At 44.8% G+C, this 19,358-nt stretch overlaps 1 protein-coding gene across 4 annotated transcripts in view; it reads right to left on the reverse strand.

Annotated features, from left to right (window-relative positions):
• Positions 1 to 19,358, reverse strand: part of ZNF618 (zinc finger protein 618) — a 127,210-nt gene that overhangs the window by 14,793 nt on the left and 93,059 nt on the right. For 3 of the 4 annotated variants that reach the window (XM_054997564.1, XM_054997562.1, XM_054997563.1), the window contains 6 exons: positions 19,263 to 19,301; positions 17,703 to 17,792; positions 13,862 to 13,966; positions 11,845 to 11,934; positions 2,981 to 3,169; positions 314 to 394 (listed from right to left, as the gene is read on the reverse strand). In XM_054997564.1, the coding sequence (XP_054853539.1) occupies positions 314 to 394; positions 2,981 to 3,169; positions 11,845 to 11,934; positions 13,862 to 13,966; positions 17,703 to 17,792; positions 19,263 to 19,301 (594 nt within the window). The remainder of the gene's footprint in view (positions 1 to 313; positions 395 to 2,980; positions 3,170 to 11,844; positions 11,935 to 13,861; positions 13,967 to 17,702; positions 17,793 to 19,262; positions 19,302 to 19,358) is intronic. The other variant, XM_054997565.1, reaches the window with a different exon arrangement.

Consider the following 19,358-nt stretch of genomic DNA (forward strand, 5'->3'; position numbering starts at 1 on the left):
AGATGGAAAGGGAGGCAGATTTTCACAAAACGGCAAGAGAAAACAATGGAACATGTTCACAGTTGTGATGCACCCCCCGCCCCTGCAACAAACTGAGAAGGTAAACCAGCCCAACAGCAAGTTGAACCAAGTGGACCCCTCAGCTCCTTACGTTCCTAGTAAGTTAAAAGGACAAACCATCCATGCCACTTTCCCACTCCAAGCGATGGCCAGATAACTGATCTGAGCTCAGATCAGCCCAACTCTTGGGGAGGGGGGAGAGTGGCACTGAAAGAAAAAAAACCACCAGTAGAAAGAAAGCAAGGGTACTTACCACTTGAGTTTTGGGAGCTGCTGTTTGTTTCTTCAAAGTTGTTTTGTGTTTTACTTTCCACTCTGCGGCTGAAAGCACTTTCTGCACGGAGGAAGAATATGGAAGGGGTTGGGTGAGTGCCAATCTAGAACAGAGCTGAGCAGATCTCTTGGGCACTGAGAACACAGCAGGAAGTGTTCAGCGTGGGCCCACTCAGGACTGAAAAGTTTCATTTTTTAATGACTCTCTATGCTTAACTTCAAAAGTTCCCTGCAAGGAGCTTTCTCCTTGCAGAAAAGCTTTTACAGGGGGAATTGTTAAAAATATTCCTTAAAAATAGTTCCTGACTCTTGAGTTTGCAGAGTACACTATGCTACTTCAATCTGCAGCACATGAAGATCTAGACCACAGTACAGATGACCTGCCTTAGACCTCAAGCTCTGGCCCTTCCCATGGTACATGACCATTAGGTAATACCACTAAACGCTTCTCCATTTGTTCACAATACAAAAATTACATTGGTGACACATCCCCTTCTTTTGTATTTCTCTCTCATCTTCAGAATAACAGGATCTGAGTGCAGTGGCACTGAAGATACCCGAAGAAGGGAGCTTTGATTTTTTGAAAGCTATACCTGAAAGTATGGTAATCGGAACAGATATCAGAACCCATGGAAAGGGAATGACAATGAGGTCTGGAGGGTTTTAATAGAAGAGATGCAACCTTTAACCGTGTTTTAGGGAAAGGACACCCTTTTTCCAATCCCAGAACTGCCTCTTAAAAATGAGCACACTCCTTATACACACGTGCAGACCACGCAGCAACCAAGGTCAAGTGATAATTCACAGGCAATTGAATTATTTAAACAATCTTCAACAAAGCAGAGTCTTCACAACTGATCTGTATTATGACAGCTCCTGTCTGCCTGCTAAGACAAGCTCTAGATAGCCACCCACAGACTGAAGGAGATGAGCTAAGGGAGACCTGGCATCCCTTGAACTCTGCTTTTGCAAACCTTGGACTGTTATGTCTGAGACAGTATTGGGAGCTGCTAACCACGATAAGCAAGAACAGCAGCTGACTGGCATCAGCAGGGCTGGCATCAGGGACTTGCCTTGTCAGGCACCTGCTAAGGTCCACAGCCTGTCAGGTGAGCCCATCCCCAACTAGAGACATGGGGTCAATCACCCACTTCCTGACAGAGGAAGCAGAACACAAAAGATTCATGCTCTGCTGCTACCTACTCCAGCAACACTGCTGCAACTCTTCCAAATGCTAAAAGAACTCACCAAATGCTAAAAGAAATACAAGAAAGTCACACTCTGTTCCCTGCAGGGTAGGTGCAATGAGGCAGGGGGTGGTCGTGGTGGCAGTCATGCCTGGGGGAGGGGGGAGAAGGGAGCTGTGATAGATGGATCCATAGACATCCAGTGCCTAAGGCCCCATAAAATCCTGTAGTCATCAGATGTTACAGCCTGTTCATAAGGAATGGCCCTCCCCTATCATCTGCTGGATTATTGTCAAAGGACACAATCCTGGCACACCAGGTAATGTTTCTAGTTACAACTCATCTCCTAGGGATTAAAAAGAATTAAAAACCACCCAACACTTGAAACAGGGTCTCCTGCCTGTAACCACTCATACCTATCAGTTTCTTTGCCCAATTTTTTCGGAGACTTTTCATTTCCTATTTGTTGCATCTCTCCAACCTGCATCTTTTTTGTTTCAGTTATTACATTTGTATTCTGCTTAGAAATTCAAGGACTCTGCGACAGGAAGAATCCTGAGCAGTGCACTGTGTTGTATTTGGTTTGCAATGCTCTCCCCACCCACAGCAAGGAGTTTCAGGGTCCTCCCATCTACTGGAGGAAGGCTGGTATGCCCCTGCTCTAAGAACCACTGCTGAAAAGTTTTCCTGCCGGGTCCAGTTTACTGTTCCTTTCAACATATTTTCATCGTGTCTTGGGGAAAACTTACATTTTAATAAGTATTTATTTGGTGTGTTTTTTTCATAAAGAGGACCTGAATCACCCAGCAAAAGTATTTAAAATTTGTTCCCACTCTGAATATGCAACTGAAGAGCTTCCACCCCACTCCACACAGCACCACCTACAAGCACTAAGGAGACTTCCTGGCCATACACACATGCGTGCGCACACACCCTCTGAGCTGTAAAAGGCCCTATAGCTGGCCTTTGGCAAACCAGGCCCATGGAAATTATGGAGCTGCATCTCAGACCTAATTCTTGTTTCCATGGACCACTGTTATAATTTTCTTTCTTCTTATGGCTGCAAAAGAGGAAATCCAATGCAGTGCCTCTTGTAACCATTACTCTAAGTCTTGGCTTAGTCTATTTTGCTCCGCTTCCCATGCACATGGGCACTGAAGTTTTTGACACCACATTTAAACCTTTCTTTCTCTTGCCCGCAGTAGGTGGGATGGGTGGATGGGGAAAAGTCTAATTTACTATCTTTTTAAAAAAGTTTCATTTACAAGTTCCATTAAACTTTGGTTGGGAAAGGGGTTTACTGTCTTCTTGCTTATTTTAATGCATGGTGTCATACTATGGGGTTATTCCCCCACCCCCCATCTCTGGAGATGAAACTGCCACCCTGACTGTGTGGGATGGAGGAGGTGATGGCAGCCATGCAACTGAGGGCAGTTGACAGTAGAAAGTGGAACTGGTACCTGTGGTGGCTTTGCTTCCTGGGGATCCAGAATTTGGAGCACGGAACATCTGGGACTGGGATGCCGGCGGGACACCGGAGGGAGAACGGTGGAAGAGGGTGGAACAGCGGATAATGGAAGCCGGAGGTTTTTTGCCCGATGGATTCGCTTCTGTCTTCACTGCCACGAAGAGTGGAGATCGAGAATATTCTGGATATGAACACTCAGAACTAGTGCCGGGATAGACAAATCAATTCCCAGAATCTGTGCCCACCTGGGGTGTTCCCACATCTATAATTTGTGCTCTCCAAATCCCACTGCATTAAGGGACACATCTTCTTTACACAACTGTAAACCTCTCTGATGCCACCCAACACATGAGAAATCCCAACTCATCCTACAGTGCTAGATTCCACCTAGATTCCCCAACTTCCACATCCAACATACTTCATGCATTCAAGATCTCTGGGCATTTGCAAAAACACTGGCTGGTTGTGAATTACAATATCTGAGCACACAGAGAGACATGTTGAATAAACCCATGGAGCACTTTGGTTTTCTCAGATTTGGGGCCTCTAATGATGCTCCTCAGTCTTGGAAATAACCAGGCCTACCTTGACCTTGCCTTCAAAAAATGGGGAGGGGCTGCAGAGAAATGAAATTCTCCTCATCTTGATACAATTACTTTTTGCTACTTTATATATTTGTAAATCCTGTATAAACTAAGTCATACCAAGGAGAGGAAGATCCAATTTATTTATTTAGGGAATTGTTATGCTGCCTCTGTTAGGGAACCAGCCCGATACAGCTTACATAATAAAACATAACATTACAAGTTATAAATTAAAACCCAACATTTAACCATGTAATAAACCACAGAGCAGCTTAAAATGAATTAACATTTTTCACACTAAGCATCTGATGGACAACAAGGTGATACAGAGAAGTCAGCATGGATTTGTCCCTAACAGATCCTGCCAAACAAACTGCATCTCTTTCTATGACTGAGTGACAGGATTACTGGATTGTGTGAATGCTATAGATGTAGTTTATCTGGATATCAGTAAAGCTTTAGACAAGATTCCTCATGGTGTTCTGATGGGTAAACTGGATTCTAGGATGGTTAGATGGATCAGGAACTGATGGGTAACTGCACCCAAAAAGTAGTTGTCAGTGGCATCAGGTCTGATCAGAGGGAGGTGTCCAGTGGAATGCCACAGGGCTAGGTTCTGGGCCCAGTGCCTTTCAATAATTTTATAAATGATATGGATGAGGGTGTGAAGAGATTCCTTATTAGATCGTCAAATGACATCAAACAGGGAGGAGGACAGAGATAGAATTCAATGAGATATGAACACACTGGATAAGTGGGCAGATTTGAATAAGATGTGATTTAACATGGATAACATGGATGCCAGGTTCTTCACTGGGAAAGCAAAAATGGAAAGCATGCATACTGGATGAGGGATACACTTCTGGGTAGTAGTGTGTGTAAACAAGATCTTGGAATACGGGTGGATGGGAAGCTAAATATTAGCATTCAGTGTGATAGAGCAGCAAAAAAGGCAAATGCAATCATGGGGTGTATCAACAAAGGCATAACATCCAAATCACAGGATGTCATTATCCCAATATATACCATGTCGGTCAGACCCCACCTGGAGTATTGTGTGCAGTTCTGGAGGCCTCACTTCAAAAAGGATGTGGACAAATTGGAACGGGTGCAGAGGAGAGCAACGAGGATGATTAGGGGCCTGGAGACCAAGCCCTATGAGGAAAGCCTGAGGGACCTGGGAATGTTAAGTTTGGAGAGGAGGAAGTAGAGAGGAGACATGACTGCTCTCTTTAAGTATTTAAAAGGCTATCACTTAGAAGAGGTAAAGGAGTTGTTCCTATTGGTAACACAGGATAGGACTCGGAACAATGGGCTTAAACTACACGAGAGAAAGTACCAGCCGGATATCAGGAAAAATTTCTTCACATTAAGAGTAATCCAGAAGTGGAATAGGATGCCTAGGAATGTGGCGTGTTCCCCCTCATTGGCAATCTTCAAGGAGCAACTGGATGAGTACTTGTTGGGGAAGCTTAAGGCTGTTCCTGTATTGGGCAGGGAGTTGGACTAGAGGTCTGTAAGGCCTCTTCCAACTCTATGATTCTATGATAAAAGCACACTATAAAATGATATTAGCAACAAAGGTGTGAGGTAACCTTCAATGGGAAGGGCAATCCACAGCAAGATGCCACTAATGAAAAAGCCATGTCTCTGGTTACCATCCGCCTCATCTCTGAAGGCAGGGGCACAGAGTGCAGGGCTTGTGAGGCACAGCTTAACTGGAAGGTTAGACAATATAGGAGGATAGGATCCTTCAAGTACCCTGGCCCTAAGCCATTTAAGGATTTCAGGATAAGAACCAGAGGAGTTAGCCGTGTTAGTCTGTAGTAGCAAAATCAAAGAGTCCAGTAGCACCTTTAAGACTAACCAATTTTATTGTAGCATAAGCTTTCGAGAATCAAGTTCTCTGAATTGTGCCCAGAAATAAATGGGCAGCCAGTGCAGGTCTTTCAGCACCGGGGTAATATGATCCCTTACAGTAGCCTGGCTGCTGCATTCTGGATCAACTGAAGTTTTCGGGTTGTTTTCAAAGGCAGCCCCATTCATGCCCCAAGAAAAGCAGGGGAAATTACCAGGAATTCTCAATAACAAATGCATAAAGGGAAGCAGGCAGCAAAGCTGCTTCCAACAACGTTACTAAATGTGAGCTTTTCTGTAGTGGTTCCCAGAACTTTGGAACACCTGCCAGAGTGGAAGAGGAATGGCTACATTTAGGAAGGCCTGTAAGGCAGTCTCTTCCAGAGAGCATTTTGTGGAAGGTGAATTTTTCCAGTTGAGTTGGCCATAATTTTGCTTATCTTGTATGTTTTAACTCTTGAATGTTTTAAAGTCTGAATACTTTTAAACTGTTAATGGTGTATTTTTCTATCCATTTTGTTTATATCAACTGGATTATTTACAGCTTCAGGTGGGTAGCCACATTTGTCTGTAGTAGAAGAGCAAGATTCAGGTCCAGTAACACTTTAAAGACCAACTGGATTTCCATGGTATGAGCTTTCGAGAGTCAAAACTCCCTTGACTCTTGAAAGGCTCATACCCTGGAAATCTAGTTGGTCTTTAAGGTGCTACTGGACCCAACCATTGGATTATTTATGTCTTTGCTACACTGTTCACCACCTTGAGACTCAGGAGTTCAGACGGAACAGACATGTTCTACATAAATAAATCAAGAGCTGGGGGAGGGGGGAATTGTCTTCTCTGGGGTGGTCTAAAAAACCTGCATGGTGAAAGCCCTTTACATTGCCACCTTGGCATAAAGGGCCCATAGGCTTATTGGCAGAGCACCTGGTTTGCATGAAGAAGGTCCTAGTTTCCATTGCCAGAACCTTCACTTAAGATACCTTAGTCAGAGGAGATAACCATGAGCTAGATGAACCAATGGTCTACTGATATAACACAAATTCATAGAGACATCTGCACTGCTCCCCCCACATCACCCTCTAGGCACAATTGCAAGTGCTGGTTTTGTAACTTACAGGTCCTTGTTACATCAGAGGACACCTTGGTCCCTTCTTCCTCATCTCTTTGTGATCTCTCATATTTGCTAAGAGCCCCTCTCAATTATTTTTGGTTTGCAATTTTAATGCCCTGATCAATAAGCAACATCCTATTCCTCCAAGATCGTACTTCAATACTACTTCCCAACAGATACGGTTCCAACCTCCCGACCTCCAGATACAACTCAGACTGACTTCCTTCAGAGGAATTCAGTCTTAAGAACTGCCTGTATGTTACAAGTGGCACTTAACCCTCCCTGTCCTGACACTCACACAAACACACAAAAATGTAATGGAGAAACCTTGTTGTGCCATTATACAGAGCAGAACTACTTGCGCTCCAAGGGGAGGATCAACAGAGACCCAGGAAGTGAGAGAATCAGAATATCACAAGTGGGGGACCCGCAAGAACTTGTGGGAGGCATCTCATGTTCCCTTCCCACACCATGTCCTCTTTCCCTTCACTGCCCTCCATAGCCTATCTCCATTTCCCTGCTTCCTTTTCTCCTTCCCCCCTACCTTGTCTGACCACCTGTTTTCACCTTTACCCCTTCTACTCCAGGCAGACTCTCCCCTATGGCCCAGTTGCATGGTGGGGAACATGCAAGGACTTGCTGAAGGTACTTCACTTTTCCCTGTATCCCCTTCCCCTCACTAGTTTTTTTTTTACAGCCCCCATATACTCACCTTTCCCTACATCTTTCCTTCAAACCCAATAAATAATTTACCTTTTATCTGTCTCCCTTCTTCATCTATATTTACTATTTCATTTATATACTGCCTTTCTCCACAGTGAGGACCCAAAGTAGCTTACATCATTCTCCTTGCCTCCATATTATCCTCACAACAACCCTGAGAGGAAGGTTAAACTGAGAATGTGTAACTGGATCAAAGTCACCCAGTGCGCTCCCACAGCGGAGCGGTGATTCAAACCTGGATCTCCCACATCCTACTCTGAACCTCTAACCACTACACTACACTAGCTTGGAGGGGTGGGGGGGCTGCTGTTGAGCAGTAACAAGCAGCCAGACCTGGGTGAGTCATGCAAGTTATGCAGTATCAGGTCACCCAGTGGTTGCTTCTGGGCCAGGCCCCAAAAAGTCCTCCCTCAAAGGCCCAAACAACACTGGAAGGGGCCCTGCCCCTTCTCCTTTTACTGACAGAAATCCCTCCTCTCCTGTCCTTTTACTGACAGAAACCAAACCTGGAATACCGGCTAATGGTTGCCTAGCAACAGCTACTGAGGGCATCTGGTTAATGCTACAAGAGCTCCTTTAACATTTGGGTTTTTTAAAAACCTCAATATATTTTTTTTTTTAGATTTCAGATTTTTTGCAAGCTTGAGGCATTTTTCAGGTGTGTAGGAAGATCTGTCTTGTCCGCTCATGGCTTCAGTCTCTAGGTTTAGGTATCCACCATTCAGGACCACTTTGCTATTAGTATATAAGATGGCTGCTCTACAGAAAGGTTACTTCTATTGGCATTCTTAAGGGAAGAGCAAGTTCAAGATTGACAGGGGATCAGGGGGAAATGAGGAAAACAAGCCCACCCCATTTCTCCCCCTTAAGACCTCCCTTCACCATTTTTCCAATGAGAATTTTTACGTTACTACCCAGATCCCAATCACAAAGGCAAGACGTGAACACAAAGTACACCTTAATGTAACATCACTAGCCACCCCTAGACAGACCTCCCTGAATCCAAAAGAAGCCCCCTCCATATGCCTCTCCATAAAGTTCTGTTAAGGCAATGCTGCCCTGCCCCACAGCTTTTTCAATCCATCCCCCTTTAAACCTCATACAGCTCAAAAGAAACAGAAATGAATCAGGAAGGGTACAGTTCCCCATACAGGCAGAAAGAGAGCAAAATATCAAGAGCCAGTTTGGTATAGTGGTTAAGAGTGCGGGACTCTAATCTGGAGAACTGGGTTTGATTCCCCACTCCTCCACTTGTAGCCAGCTGGGTGACCTTGGGTCAGACACAGCTTCTAGGCACTCTCAGCCCCACCCACCTCACAGGGTGATTGTTGTTGTGAGGATAATGATAACATACTTTGCAAACCACTCTGAACGGGTGTTAAATTATCCTGAAGGGTGGTATATAAATCGAATGTTGTTGTTGTTGTTGTTGTTGTTATTATCCCAGCTTAAGTTTCTAGTAAAAGGCCAAAACTGCCATTGGCCATCTTTATGGGCACGGAATGTTGTCACTCTAGGCCTTGGCCTCTCTGTGGTGAAAACCCCTCTGTATTTGTTTTGGACATCTGAGGGGAAATTCAGTTCTGACACCAGAAGCACCAGTGAAGACTGTAATGGCATTAAAAAAACTGTCTCACTCATCCAGCAGGAATGAGCATAGAACAAACCCCTTGGACATGAAAGTCCAAGTCTGCATCTCCCTCAACTACCTAACCAGCCTGGGTTTCATTGCAAGCTGCAAGAGGTGATAATCAGAAGAGCCAGATATGCAGAAGGACAGCCTGTGTCTGACGTTGTGTTGGTAAGCAATCATCCTTGGCCGTCCACTCAGAGCATAACACATGAAGGTGCTTATATTGAATCAGACCACTAGTCCATTAAAGTCAGGATTGTCTACTCAGACCGGCAGCAGCTCTCCAGGATCTCAGGTGGACGTATTTCACATCACTTACTACCTGTTTCTTTTAACTGGAGAAGTTGGGACTGAACCTGGGACCTTCAGCATTCCAAGCAGAAACTCTACACTGAGCCACAGCCCCCATCCTTCATTTCTTAGACGAAGGCCCTTGTCACATCAAACACCATCTCTTTACTTGATATTGCAAACAACTCAGTTTGCACTATCTTCACCTCAAGTTGACAAACACTGCTGGCAACAGTGGCTGCTCAGAGTCTCTCCCCCACAAAAATGTCTCATGGAAGTGAGCAGGGAATTTGCATGATGAAGAAAACTGTGTGCTAAGACCAACCCTAATTCCCCAAGATTGCCTTTGCCAACATTTAGGTAGTTAAGTGGAAATGTCTCAGAAAACCATCTGAATTTCATCGCCTACTGAAACCAAATGCAAGCATGATAAACTACATTTATATGTTACCTCTTGCCTCAATCATCCTCCTATCTGCCAGAATGAGCTTCAAAGCACAATGGAACCTCAAAGAAGGATTCTCGCCACAAACTATGGCCCTAAGGAGGGAGCTGAACCCAGTCTGGCCAGGATCATGGCTCTCACTCAAACAAGAGGAAGGCCAGAGCCACTGAGCTCTGTAAGACTCCTTTGCTGCTCCAACATTCCAGAAGACCAGTTCATATTCCAGCTTACAGAGTGCTTCTGCTGAGCAGATCCTAGTTCCCCAGACCCTTGCCTGCCTCCCTAATTCCTGAACTCTGTGGATAGCTCCTACACTGATCTTTTCTCAGCGGCTGGTCCTGTCCCTCCCCTGTCCCCCCAGCAATGGTGCTGGCTGGTTGGGAAACAAGGCACTGTATTTTTTTCTTGTGCTTTCTCCACAGAACTCAGAGAAACATATATGGGTCTCTCTTCCTCCATTTAATTTTCACAACTATCTTGAGAGGTAAGATTAGATTGAAAGAGTGTTACTGGACCACGGTCACCCAGAGGGCCAAGTAGAGATTTTAACTTGGGTCTCTACAGGCCTAGATGTCCCACTAATGCCACACTAGCTCTCCTCTCCCTCTATTGAAACTGGCATTCCCTCTTGTCTTTAATGATGTATACAAGCTAACTAATATTCTGAAGTCTCCGGTTTTACTGATAGTTTTATTGGTTTTTTTGCTTTGGCATCTACAGTTTCACTAAATTTGCTGACTAAAATGGTTTTACTGTTTTCAGTACTGCTTTATTTCATTTTGGTTTTGCTGCTTTTACTGATTTTATGCATTGATTGTAGTGGATTTTATTACGTACTTCTAATGTTTCACTGTGATCTTGCTATAGGCCACTTTGAGTCCACTACCTAAACATACTCTGGTAACTGAGGATTCATAGTATGCAACTGAGCAAGGTTTTTTATTGCTTTTACACTGTGTAATAAACTATTATTATATTTCTTCTTTATTTTATTTTTTCTTGGTCATTCTACCTTTCTGGTTCCTGACTTGTTCATCAGGTTGGGTTTCCCCTCCTCTTGTTTCTGTCCCAAGATCCAGGAGACCCAGGTTCAAATCCTCACTCTAGCATGGAACCTTGCTTGGTGACCTTGGGACAGTTACTTTCTCTTAGTCTAACCTACCTCACAGGGTTGTTGATGTGAGGATAAAAAGGAGAGGAGAACAATACAAGCTACTTTAGGTTCCCATTGGGGAGAAAGCCAAGGAATAAAAAGACAAATGATTTTAAAAACACATATTGGTTGTTTTTTAATTGTTATCTCTAAGACACTTTCAATGCTATTACAGCCAAAAAAAAGTAGGGTAATTATCTCAAAAATAACATGTCAAGGAAGTTGATGCCACAAGGAAATAAATTAATGGTTTGGAGGATCCTGCTAGCTTTTCTGAGTGATTTCAATCAAGTCCCCTCCTCATTTTAGCCCTTGATCCATGTGACTCCCCCCGCCCCATGCAAGTCCCATGCTTCCTGCCATAGCTTTTCCATTTGTCAAAAGGGGCTTTTTTACACTGGAAGCACTAATAGGAGCCAACCCTGTAACTGCAGCCAATAATATAAAAGTGGCTTTGGGCATAAAATACAGGAAAACAACACAAAGCCAATCACAGTGCACAGCCTGAAGTTTGATAAAAAAAATTCCCTACACATTTCAAAAGTTTCCTTGGGGAAGGGGATTTTTTTTAAGGTAAACACCACTTTTTCTCCTTACACAAATGAGTCTGATCCTTTTTAAAAAAATCCTTTGGAGAATTTGAAAAACACATCAGGATTATCTTTTTATTTCCACCACACCATTCTGACTCCACCCACCCCAAAGACTTACTATACACAAACAGGGTAAGGCTGCATCAGTTGTCCAGTTTTTCCTCTTTTGGGGGGAGGAGGTTGTACCCTTCCCCTTTGGAGTCTATAAATACATAGAACAACTATTACCTCCCTTCCAGAAATGCAGAAACTGCTATTGCCCCACCTCCAAAGGACAAATTCTAGCCTTTTTATTTTGCTTTTCATCCCTTTCTCAGCTGTTCCCTCCTCCTCCATGACCGCTTTGCAGTCCCTTTGCCACCATGAAGTGACTACGTGGGCATCCACTCAAAATCCAGCTCTCCTTTCTTGCAGGCAGCTAGCAGAACCCTCAATGTAACACACATTGCAGCCAGACACTCACTGATAGGGGCGTGAAGTGCCACGTGCTCCTGGTAGGGAGTGTAGTACTTGTACTGCTTGCCACAGAATTCACATGTGTAGTTGCCAGTTTCTGGGAAGGAAAAAAAAGAAAGAAAAAGACTGTGAGAAAGGAGGGCGGATACAAGAGAAGTCCTGCTGGATTAGACCTAAAAGTCCATCTTGTCCAGCATCCTGTTTCTAGCAATGGACCACAAGAGGGCCCAGAAGGCCCACAAGCTAGGAGACAAGAGGCCCCAGTTTTTACCCTCCCCTCCCCAGCAACCAGTGTTTAGAGTTGTGCTGCCTCTATACATGGAGGTATCATTTGCCTGTCATGAGTAAAAACCATTGATGGGCCTATTCTCTAGGAATCTATCTACCAGAGCCATCTATGGTAGTAGCTTATTAGTTTATCCAGGGCTTTTTTTCTGGGAAAAGAGGTGGTGGAACTCAGTAGGTTGACCTTGGAGAAAATGGTCACATGGCTGATGGCCCCACCCCCTGATCTCCAGACAGAGGGGAGTTTAGATTGCCCTCCGCGCCACTCAGCGGCGCGGAGGGCAATCTAAACTCCCCTCTGTCTGGAGATCAGGGGGCGGGGCCATCAGCCATGTGACCATTTTCAAGAGGTTCCGGAACTCCGTTCCACCACGTTCCCGCTGAAAAAAAGCCCCAAGTTTATCCTGCAGTGGTTAGTTCCATGAGATACATTAGGCATTGTATGAAGTAACATATACATCTGTCTCCTCTGAACTTATTTCTCATCAGCTTTACTTGGCTGACTCCAAATTCTATTATTAAGAGAGACAAAGTTCTCTTGATCCACTTCCTTCACACGTAATTTTATAAATCCATATTCCCACTCTTTTATTTTCTATTTTTGTTACACTAAAAAGCCTTTGTCATACCCACCCTGTGTGCTACCCATAAGCTTAGAGTTCGTTCACTCAACTGTGCCCCTCACTGAAAGACTGCCAGCTGCATGTACAAACTGGCTTCACTGAGTTCTGAGAGGGCACAAGGTTAACGGAAGCTCCATCCAGGTGCTTGACTTCATTCCCAAGTGCGAGTTGGTGGCTCAGTGTTACAATCACCAAACTATAATCATGGTTGTATGAATAGGCCCTTAATCTATGCTACAGCCATTTAGAAACAGCTGCAGGGCCCTCTTGCATGCAAAACAAGTTTCACTGCTAAATAACACCTGGCCACAAACAGCAGACAACCCCTTTTCTGGAGACAGGAAAACATGGATGCACCCAAAGGATGCTGCCTGCCCTGACTGAGCATAGCACACATGACTATAAGAAGCTGCCTTAGATGTCAGCATCTTTTGTGACCTGCAGTGGGTCTCCATGGTTTCAGACAAAGAAAGGTTTTTCCCAGTCCTCCTATCTAAAATCCATTAACTGGACATTCCAAGGATTGGATCAGGGACCTTCTGCCCAGAAAGCAGATACTTGACCACTGAACTATGATCCCCTTCCTAAGGCTGTACCCATCCTCATTTGTCCAGACAGTAGATCTGGGAATTTATTAGGGTCAGCATGAATGCAATACCACTAAGAAGGGTTAGCCCTTGTTTGCAGACCTTCTTGTCCAAATTTGGGACTGCATGATTATCCAAGCTTTCTGCATTATTTTAATTCCAATTTTCCAAGGGCCACCTTTGACAAAAACTTGGAAGGAGGGACAGGCCTGGAGACCAGAGCAGGGAAGAGCGAGCTAGAATCGCCACACTGCATACAAGCCACGTAGACACTCTGGAGGCCTGACTCAAGACTTTCTCGCGCACCTGGGATTTTGAAGGCTTGCTCCCCACCTTCCCCTTTTCAATGAACACTGTGGCCAACATGTATACACCCAGCTCATACAGCCACCACTCCCAATGCACATCCTTCATTTGGCCACAGCACCTAAAGTTCTGGCCCACAGACTACTCTCTTGCTAAATATCTAGTGGCAAAGGCTGGGCCTCAACAAAACCCACACTGTATACTTCGAAAGCTGGTTAATTACTTAAGTTGCAAACTCGGTAAGTCATACTTGGACCAATCTTCTGAAACGGCTCAGGCTCCTCTTCCTTCACCTCATCCTTGGCTATGATTGTTTGGTCGTAGGGGTCTGGAAGACAAAAAAAGCAGCCCCAGGCTGGCAAAGGTCCCCAAGTCCAGAGTAATCGGCAAGCGACAGCAGGCAGAGACACTCCTACGTTTATTTCGATATTCATACTCTTCTTTCCCCCTCCCCCACCAATGGGGATCAACAGGAGATGACAACATCCTTCTCCCCTCTTCTGCTTTATCCTCACAACCACCAGCCAGTGAAGTAGGTTAAGCTGAGTGAGAATGGCCCAAAGTCACCCCCAGTGAACTTCAAGGTCAGAGTGGGGATTCAAACCTGGGTTTTTCAGACCCTACTCTGACATTCGAATCTCTAATAAACTCTCCCCTTTTCTTTCTTTCTAATTTAAATTCCTTGCACTCTCATCATCTAGTATTAATTCCACTAATGATTTAACTATACAGGGAGAGACATTTTACAAACTAATTCATGCTCCCTCGCCCCACCCCTGCTGCTGCAACGTGCAGCCCGTTTTCCCCTACCTGTTTCTAAGCTTGTTTGAACTAAGGCCCATTAACTGATTATACTCAAAATACTTTATCCATTGAATGGACTGATTCAGTTTAAATACATTGGCATATTACCAGCAAAAGATACTAGCATTTGCATTGATTCAATTTAACGGTGTTTGCACAATGAATTTGGGGTGGCGGGAGGATATTGTAAGTATGAATGAGTTTACAATTACAATGCAACACACAGTCACATGTTGTTAGGTCATCTTCAGGTTTCCTTTCATTTCCTAGTTACAAGCATTTGCCAGAATGAAAGCAGACAAATAAGAACTGCCTCAGTTCCATGCCCTGTAAATTGAAATTGCCCCACACCTATAAAAACTGGTAGGGACAAGCCTGAACCACAGTCCAGCAGGGGCCCCTCAAAGTGGGTATCCGTCACCCACTTCCTTAATCCAGCACAGTCTGGAAGTAAATTACCCCTACCAATCCATGGTTTCCCCCACACCTGGCAATCTACAACAACGGATGTGTGGAACCTCATAAAGCTGGGCTGCAAAGTACACAGAAGATTGTGGGGAGCTCTGCATGGAGCTCTTTCAGAGAAAGAGACTTTCAGCTTTAGCAAGAGGAGTTCAGGAGATGCTCATGCTGGACAATATCCAGTCGCACGATAATTTTCCTTTCATGTTCTTTCAAAAAAGTGTGACTGGCTATATATAATAGTAAAGCGCCAAGCCGGAACACATGTTAAGTCTGCAGCTAGGTCTCTTCCATGCACCTAAAAAACATCATTTGGAGAGAAGGGGAATGCGGCAGATGGGGGAAAGATGCTTAATGCATTGCTTCTGCATTGCTCTCCTCTTCCTAGCTGCAGCATGGGCATCCTGATGAGGGAAGGGGAGTGTGGGGAAGAAGCAGGGGATGGATTAAGCACCTCTCTCTCACCCAGCCAATTCTCTCCTCCAAAGTACCCCCCTCCCCCAACATGGTTTGTGATATTCAGCAGAGTCTCAGGCACTCCCCAGAATGTCTCATTCAATCCTCCCAAAGGTAATAACAAGCATCTACATTTTTCTTAGTGGGAGAAGCAGTGCAATGTGGCTAAAGGGCATGGCTGGAAGGCCTCCCGAGTGCTTCATAGAAACAAAGATACAAGACAGAAAATAAAGTCCTGCATGGAAGCTGTTCAGAACTCCTTCATCACCATTTAACCAAAGTTCCTTCCTTTCCTGTTTTCCCAGGATGAGGCAAGGAAAATGGCAAATGTCCTGGTAACCCAAGAGCTAAAAGGATCCCGAGAGCTTTTTTCACGACACTGATGTTGTGTGTGTAAGGCCAAGTTGAAAGGTATACAAAGCTGCTTTATGCTGAATCCAATCATTGGTCCACCTGCTTCAGATCTACGCTGACTGGCATCAGCTCTTCAAGGACTCAGGCAGAGGTATTGTGAGCCAATACTCAAGAAGACCCTTTGACAGGAGATACCAGGGTTTGAACCTCTGTTTGCAAAGCACATCCTTTATTGCTGAGCCACGGCTCTTCCCTTGGCACCTGGAGATATGCATGCCTGCCTTGCTGAACAATACCACAATCTAAGTCAATCATACCCCAGTCATTGTTGTGTAGAGGGTTGTAGACCTTAAAGCAACCTGCAGCAGCTATCACCTCACTCCAAAGCAACGGCAAGGCAAGAGACTTTCTTGACAAGCAGAGGTTGGTTCTATGGCTACCCTCATCTCCCAATAACAAAATCAGTGACAACAGAAAGCTATTCAGTATCATGACATTGTAACCCAGTTGCCACTTTGCACAGGCAAGGAAAGGGGGTAGAGGCTTCCAGTAAGAAAAAAAATATGAAAGCTGGGAATTCAGAGAACCTGCTACATCTATTGCTACAATGGTCTACTGGTATAATATTCTAGCATCAATTTAAATTAAAAGACTCCAGTGGTGGAGCAAGTGGCTGCCACAGGAACAGGATTAGGGAAAACAGCTGCCACAGGGGCTGGAAAATCCAAAATTTCCCAGCCACACAGCAGCCACCCAGGTTTTACTGCACTCTTTCCCAAAGCTTCATTGCAAAGTTGGTTTGAGAAAGACTGGAGAAAAGCCAGGGAACCCCCCAGGGGAGCACAAATGCACCATGATGTTGTGCAGAAGCAGGAAAAAAACCTGCTCCCCCAAAGCACTGAACTTGGGGCAGATATCCCATGTGGAAGCCATCTTTCTTTCTTAAGGAATAGCTGATTTTTGCTTGCACGGGACTCCCACTGCTGCAACTACAACTGAGGAAGGGAGAAGAAAGGTGCACTTAGTTTTGTTTTTCTGTGACACTGGAAGCTTTTCTTGCCCACTAGTGTTTATTCTACTCACTCACTCAGTCTGGGTAGCCATAATTGTGTTAAGGTTAAACCTGTCTGTCCATTACCTCCAAAGTTATCAATACAGTGTACGAAAGTACAATCTGTGACAACATGGAGTTTGTTTTCATTTTTATTTCTTTTGTAAACTAGCACCATAGGATTCCTCTGCCCAAAGAGCCCTGATGGACACTAGCCGTCACTGATCTTAAGATAAGTCCTCCCTGTAATGCACGATCAACAGTCCCACATCGAAGTCCATCCCTGTCTCTGGGCACTGGCTAAATGGTGCAATGTCACAGAATACGTTCTCACATTCCAACTGCTGAGAAGGAATTAGAATCAAAAAGGCAGGGAGAAAAGCCAGACAAAATCCAGACAGCTGAGGGAGAAGAAAGAAGATGCAGATGAAAGTTGAGTGGGAGGAGAATGTCACACTGGGCTCTAGATGGGAAGTATTCAGCAGAGGTGGAGTTATTCCAGTGTTATAAATTGTAGCAGCTGATACAGTAAAATGGCAATTTTGCCCAGGCCATGCTGGGAATAGGATCTTCAACCCACGTGGTCAGTTATGAACATGTGAAGATGTCTTATAGCAAAAGTCTGACTATTGGTCCATCTAATGTACTATTGTATATTGTGATCAGCAATAGCTTTCTGGAGTTTCAAGCAGACCAACACTTACTACCCCCATCCTGGAGATGTTGGGGATTGAATCTGGGACCTTCTGCAGACAAAAGCAGGTCCTCTGCCACTGAGTCATCACTCCATTAAATGCTCCAAATTGCATTTGTTAAAAAAGGAAGCTGGAGGGTGAAAACCTGAGAGGTACAGAAGCCACACTTGAGCTACACTGTAGCCACACACTCCTTTCCCGCCTTCGCTCTCATGCTGAGGAACCCAGGAGAACCTACTCACCATCCACAGCATGCAGGTCTCGGTGTTCTTGGAAACAGCTGTAATATTTGTACTTCTTCCCACAGATATCACACGTGTACCGAAAATTGTCTGCAAGGAGGAAAAAGAGAACGTGGGTTCAGAAGCTCAAGAGAAAGTTTGAAATTCTACCAAGTAGGGATGCCGGGCCCTTTTATGCCTGCTGGTGGGGAGCGGGGGGCTGGTGCACCAGCATCATCCCAGCATGTCTGTGTTGCTTCTAGTTTAAACAGGAAGTGACAAGGGACACTCTGGCATTTCTCAAAGATTCTATAGTAAAACCATAGAGGTTTGAGAAATACCAGATAATTCCTGGTGGCACACTGCTGTCACTTCTGGGTGCACAGAGAACGAGACCAGAACATTTCCAGCAACATTATGACATTGATGGCAAGGCCCCCCACCAAAGTTAAGTCTCCCACTGCTTGTAGGGAGACTGGATATCTACACATCCAAGAGATGTTGCCATATCACAGAAAGCCTTCGTAAGTGCAACATGTTATTCCCCACCCTTCCCCTCTCCTCCTAGTCTATTACAATGCCATTCTGGTATATCTTAAGTCTGACAGAGGTAGTACAATTATCTCCAAAGGACACAATCAAAAGTGTAGCCGAGAAAATTCACAGGTAACTACAGATCTTGGACATTTTCTAAAGCACACAGAGGCTTTGCAATTCTTGAAACCTAGGAATCTAAGATGGAGGGATCGGATATAGGCTGTTGTCAGAAATATCTCACAGCATAAGATGCAAAGGTACTCCTAACCCCAGTTGACGGCATATTCTCAAGATCACTTGAGCTATCCTGGGTAGAATTCTGTGTGTGTGTGTACATGTGCACATTAAAGAGTGGTAAAAGTCAGGATATTTTCTACTTCAAGACCAAATTCACACATGCAGGAGAATGCGTCATAGCCCTGAGGTGACAGAATTGGCTGCATTAGAGCAAAGTATAGGTGTTGGATTCCAGCTTCGAATGCTCTTTTGCATAAAGAAACCCTTCATGCAAACAGAAACCTTGAGAGCAGGGGAAAGACAGCCAATCCCTCCTCCACCCCAGCCTTCCTCTGCTTGCTGAGCACACAAAGCTGAGGTTTTGTGGACCCCTTTGAAATCTAGATAGAGAAAACAAGCAAGCACTCAAGTGAAGGCACTGAGTGCATGCTTAAACACTACAGACATTTGGTTCCTCTGACTTGAAAACAGCAGCAGCGATAGGGGAAGGCCAGTAAGGTGGGTGGTGGCAGCAAGCAAGGGATGCTGCTCACATGGGCAGGGGACTCGCATGACCCCTTCTACACCTGTGACCCTGTCAACTTCATTTGTGTATCGCCATAAGTGTGTTCAGCGCAACAAACAAGACAGCAAGTCTGGAGCCTTCTAGATAGTGTGGGCTACCTATGAATTATGCCAGCAGGCTGACCGAGGAACAGAATAGCTCAACTCAATAAAAATAACCCATACACACACACATCACCTCCCATCCTGTTCCGCCCCACCCCGTCACCCTCCCTGATATACATACAGGAAGGTTGTACTTACTGCCTGGGGAGGCTCCTTCACCCGAGGCAGCTTCCGTGTCTGCACAAAGAGAAAGCCCAGCTTAGAAGTTGCGTTACAAGCCTCAAAAGCAGATTT

This window comes from Eublepharis macularius, chromosome 14 (genome assembly GCF_028583425.1).
Source record: "Eublepharis macularius isolate TG4126 chromosome 14, MPM_Emac_v1.0, whole genome shotgun sequence".
Taxonomy (NCBI): Eukaryota; Metazoa; Chordata; class Lepidosauria; order Squamata; family Eublepharidae; genus Eublepharis; species Eublepharis macularius.